At 38.6% G+C, this 8,372-nt stretch overlaps 1 protein-coding gene across 1 annotated transcript in view; it reads left to right on the forward strand.

Annotated features, from left to right (window-relative positions):
* MCUB (mitochondrial calcium uniporter dominant negative subunit beta) overlaps positions 1-8,307 on the forward strand; it is a 114,423-nt gene extending 106,116 nt beyond the window's left edge. The window contains exons 5-8 of the mRNA XM_033214972.1: positions 2,350-2,510; positions 4,219-4,422; positions 5,022-5,138; positions 7,293-8,307. Coding sequence (XP_033070863.1) covers positions 2,350-2,510; positions 4,219-4,422; positions 5,022-5,138; positions 7,293-7,370 — 560 coding nt within the window. The 3' untranslated portion in view covers positions 7,371-8,307. The remainder of the gene's footprint in view (positions 1-2,349; positions 2,511-4,218; positions 4,423-5,021; positions 5,139-7,292) is intronic.
* The last annotated feature ends 65 nt before the right edge of the window (positions 8,308-8,372 follow it).

Below are 8,372 nucleotides of genomic sequence, written 5' to 3' on the forward strand. Positions count from 1 at the left end.
ATGTTGGTAGAAATATCGATGGTAGGCTGGGCGTGGTGACTCACACCTGTAATCCCAGCACTCTGGGAGGCTGAGGCAGGTGGATCGCTTGAGGTCAGGAGTTTGAGAACAGTGTGGCCAACATGGTGAAACCTTGTCTCTACTAAAAATCCAAAAATACATATATGGTAAAGGCCAATCTGATAAGCTCTTTGAAATGAGGAATATCTTATTGGAAGCTGGAATAAACACCATTATTGTTACGGACTTGCAAAGAACTTCTGAGCCCTCACCAGAACTTTTTTTTTTTTTTTTTTTGAGACAGAGTCTCTCTCTGTTGCCCAGGCTGGATTGCAATGGTGCAATCTCGGCTCACTGCAACCTCTGCCTCCCAGGTTCAAGCAATTCTCCTGCCTCAGCGTCCCGGGTAGCTGGGACTACAGGTGTGCACCACCATGCCCAGCTGATGTTTGTATTTTTAGTAGAGACGGGGTTTCACCATGTTGGCCAGGCTGATCTCAAACTCCTGAACCCAGGTGATCCACCCACCTCGACCTCCCAAGTGCTGGGATTAGAGGCATGAACCAACTCACCTGGCCTGGGGGTATAAATTTTTTATCACCCAGACCTGTCCTCTCTTGGGAGTCTCTCTTTGAAATGCTAATGTTCAAGGACATAACTCTTACTCCCAACCCGTGGGTGCCTGGCTCTGACTTGCATCCTGTCATAAGATATGAGAAGTTTATATCTCTTCTGTATAGTTACCAATTAAACCCAGATGGCCCAGTAACATTAACCAACTATCCACTTTTTGTAAATTTTCATTTCTCTGACTCTGTTCAAGCCCCTGCTGTTCACCCTGCCTATTCTGTCATTCTTTCTTTAAAACAGTCATCTCTGCACAAATTGAAGTTGAGTTCAGTTCACGCTGGACCCTATTGCAATAGTTATTAATAAAATTTACCCTTGCTGTTTTAGTGCCCAGCTTTGTCTATCTTTGTTATATACTCCACGGTTTTGGACAAAATTTTGTCCCATCTATGCCTTTTCTCTGTATATAGATCTTTTACATACCAATACACTTTTCATTAACAAAAGGACTCTGACTCTTCTACAGATCTCAAAGCCTAAAAGGGAACACCTAACTTTCACCCCTCTATGGCAGCTATAGCCTAGACTATGGAAGAGGGTAAAGACTGCAACAGTCTTGAATTGGGTAGTGATGGAAGAAAAATAACTTCAGGACTACTGACTGACACAAACTGGAAAACTCACTGGACTGATACCGACTCTAGACACACGTCTCTCTTTTCTGCAGTTGTTTGCTGCTGCCTGATGGGAAGGTCCATCTTCCCTTCCTCTCACCTTGTCCTCCCTCACATTCTCTTACAGTGATAATGAACAATTACAGCCCTCAGAAGGGTATCAATCTGAGGGACTTCTCATAGCCTGAACCTAATTTTATATGGACTTATAAACCCATAGAGAAGGTGGGATGAGGGAAGTCTATAATCAAGAGAACTTTATATTAAAAATTCTGAAACCGTAATTCCTGTAAGAGTTGAAAAATAATTTTCCCTTACTCTTAGTTCTTAGCTGGGATGGACCCCTGTAATAAGAGAGATTACTAACAAAAAATCAAACAGTAGTTTATTAATGTATATGTTTCATAGACACATGGGAGGTATCCAAGGAATGAGTAATTCTCAAAGAGGTAGCTCTGAACCTCAGCTGACAGAGCATCTTCTACAAAGAACAATACATTTTCAGAGCTGTGACAAGACTCAATACATTTTTAGAGTTGTGACAAGACAAAGGAAAAGGGCCTTGAATCTCTGGGGGCAGCAAATTGTGGAAAAGCAAATAAGTTGGTTAAAGGTAGTTAAAAGCTACTAAAGTTTGTCATGTAGATTCCTCTGGTGCAATCTCTAAGCTGAAAAGAGCCTAAAGTTGTGTCTTTGTTCTTTCTGGTAGAGGGGTCTTTGTAAAATTTGTGTCCTGCTTTTGGGCAAATAGGGAGAGGCTGGAGAGCCTTTCTTGTGTCTGCTTATTTTCAGTTGTCTTCAGCTCATAATAATCCCTATGCCAAAGTGGCATGTTTTTTGGTGACTTTTTTTTTTTAACCTTGTATATGAACTGCCTTTCAGATCCACACTTTGTTGTTTACTGTGACACTCTTTGTTGAAAAGAACATACTCTTGAACTGCTTTTCAAATGCATATTACACCTTTGTTTACATGTTTGTACACCAGCTTCCTTACCCTATGGATCCTAAAATAATATTTGGAAAGAGAATTGGGGACAGAAAGACTTACACACCCTGGAGGAACAATATGGTGACTGGCTTGTTTCCCTTGTGTCTTTTCTCAGAAAAACCAACTAATGAGCACACTGCTGAGACGGAACACATGAAATCCTTGGTTCATAGACTCTTTACAATCTTGCATTTAGAAGAGTCTCAGAAAAAGAGAGAGCACCATTTACTGGAGAAAATTGACCACCTGAAGGAACAGCTGCAGCCCCTTGAACAGGTTAGGCAGCATCACAGTTGAGTATATTTGAAAATAATACCTAGTGTTTATTGAGTGCTCCTCGTGTGAGCATTTTTCTGAATGCCTTCCATATGCTAATTTTCTCCTTTACTCCTCACAAACAACCTGTGAGTTCAGTACTTCTGTCTTCCTCATTTTTTCAGATGAGGAAACTGAGCAACAGAGGTATATTGCTAATACATGTAGAGCCTGGACTTGAGCTCACGTGGCCAGTGTTCAGAGCTGCCATCTTAAACTCTATGCTATGCTTCCTCTCCAGAGATCAGTCATAATGTCTCTGTAAATAAGTGTAATATGAGCAGGGAAGCACTAGCTGGAGTCCTACCTCCCTTTCCTTTTTAGAGAATAGGCCCAGAGCCCTTACTCCGCCTAACAGAATTGCAGCTGGAAAGTTGGTAATAACTAGCATCTAAAGTTAATCAATGGTGTGGAAACAATAACTTTGATTTGGGGGGATAGTTGGGGAAATCTGTTTCAAGAGAAAGAACTGCATTCTTTAGACTTATAATCCCATTTGTGATGTTTATTTAAATGGGAAGGTCTATGTGTATCTCTCAATATGAATGGAAAGTTTCTGGAGATGTAAGGAAGTTGTTTTGTTTTTTGTTTTGTTTTGTTTTTTTGAGACGGAGTCTCGCTCTGTCGCCCAGGCTGGAGTGCAGTGGCCGGATCTCAGCTCACCGCAAGCTCCACCTGCCGGGTTTACGCCATTCTCCCGCCTCAGCCTCCCGAGTAGCTGGGACTACAGGCGCCCGCCACCACACCCAGCTAGTTTTTTTGTATTTTTTAGTAGAGACGGGGTTTCACTGTGTTAGCCAGGATGGTCTCGATCTCCTGACCTTGTGATCCGTCCATCTCAGCCTCCCAAAGTGCTGGGATTACAGGCTTGAGCCACCGTGCCCGGCCTAGGAAGTTTTAATAGTAATTACCTCTAAGGGTATTTGGAGGATGTCAGAGAGAGGGACTTGTTTTATTTTTTTGATTGTTTACCATTTTAGTTTTTTCTTTACTTGTAATATATTTACTTGGATTAAAATTTAAAAATCTAAAGTTTTTCTCCCACCCTATCCTCCCAGTTACTACATTCTCCACACCTATGAATCATTTTAGATTTCCTTTATCTGTGTACAAATACAAATATATTCTTATTCTGTTCTTTTTCTCAGAAAAGGAAGCACCCTATTATGCACTATTCTCATCTTTTTTCAGCGTATTATAGAAATCTCCCCTTATCGGCACAGAGCTTCATTACAGTTGTGTAACATCTTGATGGGCATAGGGATTATTTTTGGACTTCTGCTATTAAGAATGAATCTGTAATGGGTTTTGTGTATGCAGGTATATTTTCAGAATGAATTCTTAGAAGTGGAATTGCTGAGTCAAGTAGGCCTCTAATTTTATTTGGGTCTCAGAGGATGACTTCTGAGTTTTTCATTGTATGCTCTTCTATACTATTTATTTTTCCAAGGGCAGTTACTACCTTTATAATTTTAAAAAGATTAATGAGCTGATACGATAATGAGTATTTACTCATTCATGTATATGTTTTATAAGTTGTTTTTCCATATATCTGACCTCTTCAAAGTAATACAGATGTGCATTTGTTTAAGAGTTCCTTTTCATCTTGTTTTTTGTCCCTTTAGTTGGTGTATTTGTAAACGGAATTAAGTTTTTCATTCCTCCTCAGGTGAAAGCTGGAATAGCAGCTCATTCGGAAGCCAAAACCAGCGGACTCCTGTGGGCTGGATTGGCACTGCTGTCCATTCAGGGTGGGGCACTGGCCTGGCTCACGTGGTGGGTGTACTCCTGGGATATCATGGAACCAGTTACATACTTCATCACATTTGCAAATTCTATGGTCTTTTTTGCATACTTTGTAGTCACTCAACAGGTGAGTAGTTTGTTAGGAAAATGGTAAGTCAGAACATCTTTGCAAAGAATCTCTTATCTAAGCAATGAGCAATAAAGCCTTTTTATTTACTGAATTACTGCCATCTGGGTTTTTATGAGCTGGTAAATGTATTGTTTTTTACAAGACTGGATGAAGACTTACAACACAGAGAAATTATATATAACTTCTATGGAGAAGTAATTAGTGTAACATACAGATTCCTCCATTGGGATAAACATGTGTTCTCTGTGCCCTCATTTATAAATAAAACTGAATTTGCATTGCAAAACATTCAGTAATATCAGCTTTGTCTCATGGTTTATTCAGTATGCCAAAAATCTCCCTTTTCTTTTTTCTTCCTTCTTCTTTCCCATTATGTGTAATTTCTCCCAGCTTGCCTGTTTTTGAAAGGAGCAGATCTTAAATGAGACTAAATGTTTTATTTGTGTTGGCTTATGCTTACTCTCATGGCCACTGCAAATATTTTACCCATTCATCTGCCTTCTTTTGCTTTGGTGTTGCTGAGTCAAGTGTCTTTCTTGCAGAGGCATTATGTTCATTCAGAACATGTTATTTTCTTCTCTCTCTCTTTTTTTAAGGATTATACTTACTCAGCTGTTAAGAGTAGGCAATTTCTTCAGTTCTTCCACAAGAAATCAAAGCAACAGCATTTTGATGTGGAGCAATACAACAAGTTAAAAGAAGACCTTGCTAAGGTATACTACAAATACATCTTATAGCTGGTTTGTTTGGGAGCCAGAACTTAGTATCAGGGAAATACAATCGGTGGCTCATCCTCACAAATTAAATTTTGGTCCTAGATTTCCGTGTGTTGTAGGATTGTTCATTGAAATGGTTGACATATTTCATATTAATTTCATATCCCACAGTTTTACTCTTCTGTATATGAAGATAGCTTTAAATATGTGTTAAACTTTCTTAAATGACTTAAGATAGTAAAATAAAACTTTCACTGGAAATCCACTTCTAAGCCAATAATAAAAAACAGAATTTTAGGAAGGTGAACACTGTGAATAAGGAATTTAAGGCATTTATAAGTTTCTTTTCCCTAAAGATAGAAGAATCATTACAGTATTCCTCCCTTCATCTTTTTCCCTTCTGAAAGGCACTTACTCAGGTATACACTGCTAGAAAGTGAAGGAACCATGGTATGAACACAAGTTTGATTTCGGAGTCTATATTCTTAAGTACTTTTTCACATTCTGTTTGTTAGCCAGTTATCTCTGGCTTCCCAATTTACTCATTAACTTTGTTCAGATGGTGACTTCTCAGCACATCACTTGATGTTTCATTTTTATCAGTAATTTCATAACAAAGAAGTTTTAGTAAAAATATCCTCCATTGCTCAATGCATGCTTGTTTAGTAGTTGGTAATCAAACCTTTTATTATCTGTACTTTCTAAATTACTCATCCCTAAAATTTAAAACAATCACTCAAATTTTGTAGTTCAAAAATTGAAGAGCGTTTTAATTTCATTTTTAATTTTTATTTTTTTTTGAGATGGAGTCTTGCTATCGCCCAGACTAGAGTGTAGTGGCTCAATCTCAGCTCACTGCAACCTCCACCTCCTGGATTCAAGTGATTCTTGTGCCTCAGCCTCTTGAGTAGCTGTGACTATCGGCGCCTGCCACCATGCCTGGCTACTTTTTTTGTATTTTCAGTAGAGACGGAGTTTTACTATGTTGTCCAGACTGGTCTCAAACTCCTAACCTCAAGTGATCCGCCTGCCTCGACCTCCCAAAGTGTTAGGATTACAGGCGTGAGCCACCAATGTCTGGCCAAGCCTTTTAAAAAAAATGTATTTTATTTCATATAATCATTCCACAGGAAAAATATGCTTTTAAAAAAATTTTGTGGATTCCCTTATATTTGAATAATCCTATCTGAGAAGGCTAAGGAATGTTCTTTCAGCTAGTTTATAGGACAGTGCCTTTGAGATTTAGAAGGTAAGCCTAGTGTGATCCCAGCGATTTGGGAGGCTGAGGTGGGAGGATCTCGAGTCCAGACATTGGAGACCAGCCTAGTCAACATAGTGAGACCTCATCTCTACAAAATTTGTTTTTAAATTAGCTGGGTGTGGTGGCACATGCTTGTAGTCCTTAGCTACTTGGGAAGTTGAGGCAGGAGGATCCCATGAGCCCAAGAGTTCAACACTGCAGTGAACTATGATAACACCACTGCACTCCAGCCTGGGCAGCAGAGTGAGACCTCATCTCTAAAAAAATTTTTAAAAATATTTAACACCTTGTTAATTATCTCTAAGGTAATAAAGTGGAGATAAAAAGATAAAGTGGTAGGTTAAGGGTTTTTTAAAGAATATGAACTGGAAAACCATTATAAAGGGGATAAACTAGTATTAGTTTTTTAAATACATAAGGATGAATTAGTAAATTCATCTTTTAAAAAGATCCACATATAATATTGACATATTTATATCCCATCACTTTGGGAAGCCAAGGTGGGCAAATCACTTGAGTCCAGGAGTTCAAGACCAGCCAGGGCAACATGGCGAAACTCCATCTCTACAGAAAAGACCAAAAAATATTAGGCAGGCATGGTGGTAGGCACCTGTGATCCCAGCTACTTGGGAGGCTGAGGCAGGAGAATCACTTGCGCCAGGGAGGCGGAGGTCACAGTGGGCTGAGATGGTACCACTGCACTCCTGCCTGGGTGACAGAATGAAACCCATCTCAAGGAAAAAAAAAAAAATATTTTAGCCATTTGTCACTAATAGTTTAAACATTTTATTGCTGTAAGGAGACGTTGTTTATAGAATTCCTTTCAAGCAGTAACGTTGGTATGTTTCTTATTCTTTCTGATCACATGCTATTTCTTTTTCCCATGACAGGCTAAAGAATCCCTGAAGCAGGTGCGCCATTCTCTCTATTTGCAAATGCAAGTAGAAGAACTCAATGAAAAGAATTAATCTTACATTTTTACATGTCATCGGATTTTCCATTTTGTATTGATTTTGCAACTTAGGATGTTTTTGAGTCCCATGGTTCATTTCAATTTGATTGTTCAATCCTTTTTTTGTTATTAAATTCTTGTAAAACAGAAGTATTGTTTGAAGTTCTCAACTGAGATTTTTACTCTTTGGATTTTTAAGACTTGCTAATGTTAGAAAGGGCTTGTATGCGTCTATCAAAGCAACAGTGGCTGCTGTTAGCTAAAAATCCTTGTCAGCTTGTCCCATGTTTATTCTCTATGTGAAGGTGAAAGGGTCTGTGCTTGGCATTCACTTTCATTCTTAGACTTAATTTGGAATCATCTTTTTTTAAAAAAATCAGAGACTAGGTCTCACCAAATCAAAACTCCTGGGCTCAAGCAACCCTCCTGCCTCAACCTCCCACGGAATCATCTTGTCATTAACTTCTTTTTTTTAATATGCAGTAGCTGGGAGTAAGATCTTTTTATCATTTATCAAAAAGGCATAAATGTTCCACCGACCATAAAGTATAGCTGGTCCTAACTTCACCTGAAACAGTGTATATAAGCGATTGCTTTTGAACTTGCAAAATCACAAGTTTCAGGTATTGAAGCCAAAACAGTTAACCTTCTTCAACCTCTGGCAGATTATTAACAAAACAGTATTACCCAGATTCTACATCATATTAATATGAATTGAACCTTGAAAGTAACACCTATTATTCTATTAATGTGATAATGTGTGAATGGGTCTGATGACTGTTGGACTGTTTGTAGGAGCTTAACATGGAAGATGCTGACAGAATCCGATTTTGCAGGTGTTCAGCCTGTAGTGGCTAAGAATTACCATGTTTTCTATTTCATCCTCAGAATGCCATATAACAATTCTGGAATGCTGATTTGTTTAAAAGTAGGAATTAAAGTCATACACAAAATGTGGTAATTCATATGTAGATGCAATATTAAACATTTATATGACCGAGTAAAAAACATCTATTAG

Source organism: Trachypithecus francoisi, unplaced genomic scaffold (genome assembly GCF_009764315.1).
Source record: "Trachypithecus francoisi isolate TF-2019V2 unplaced genomic scaffold, Tfra_2.0 Lachesis_group1, whole genome shotgun sequence".
Classification (NCBI taxonomy): Eukaryota; Metazoa; Chordata; class Mammalia; order Primates; family Cercopithecidae; genus Trachypithecus; species Trachypithecus francoisi.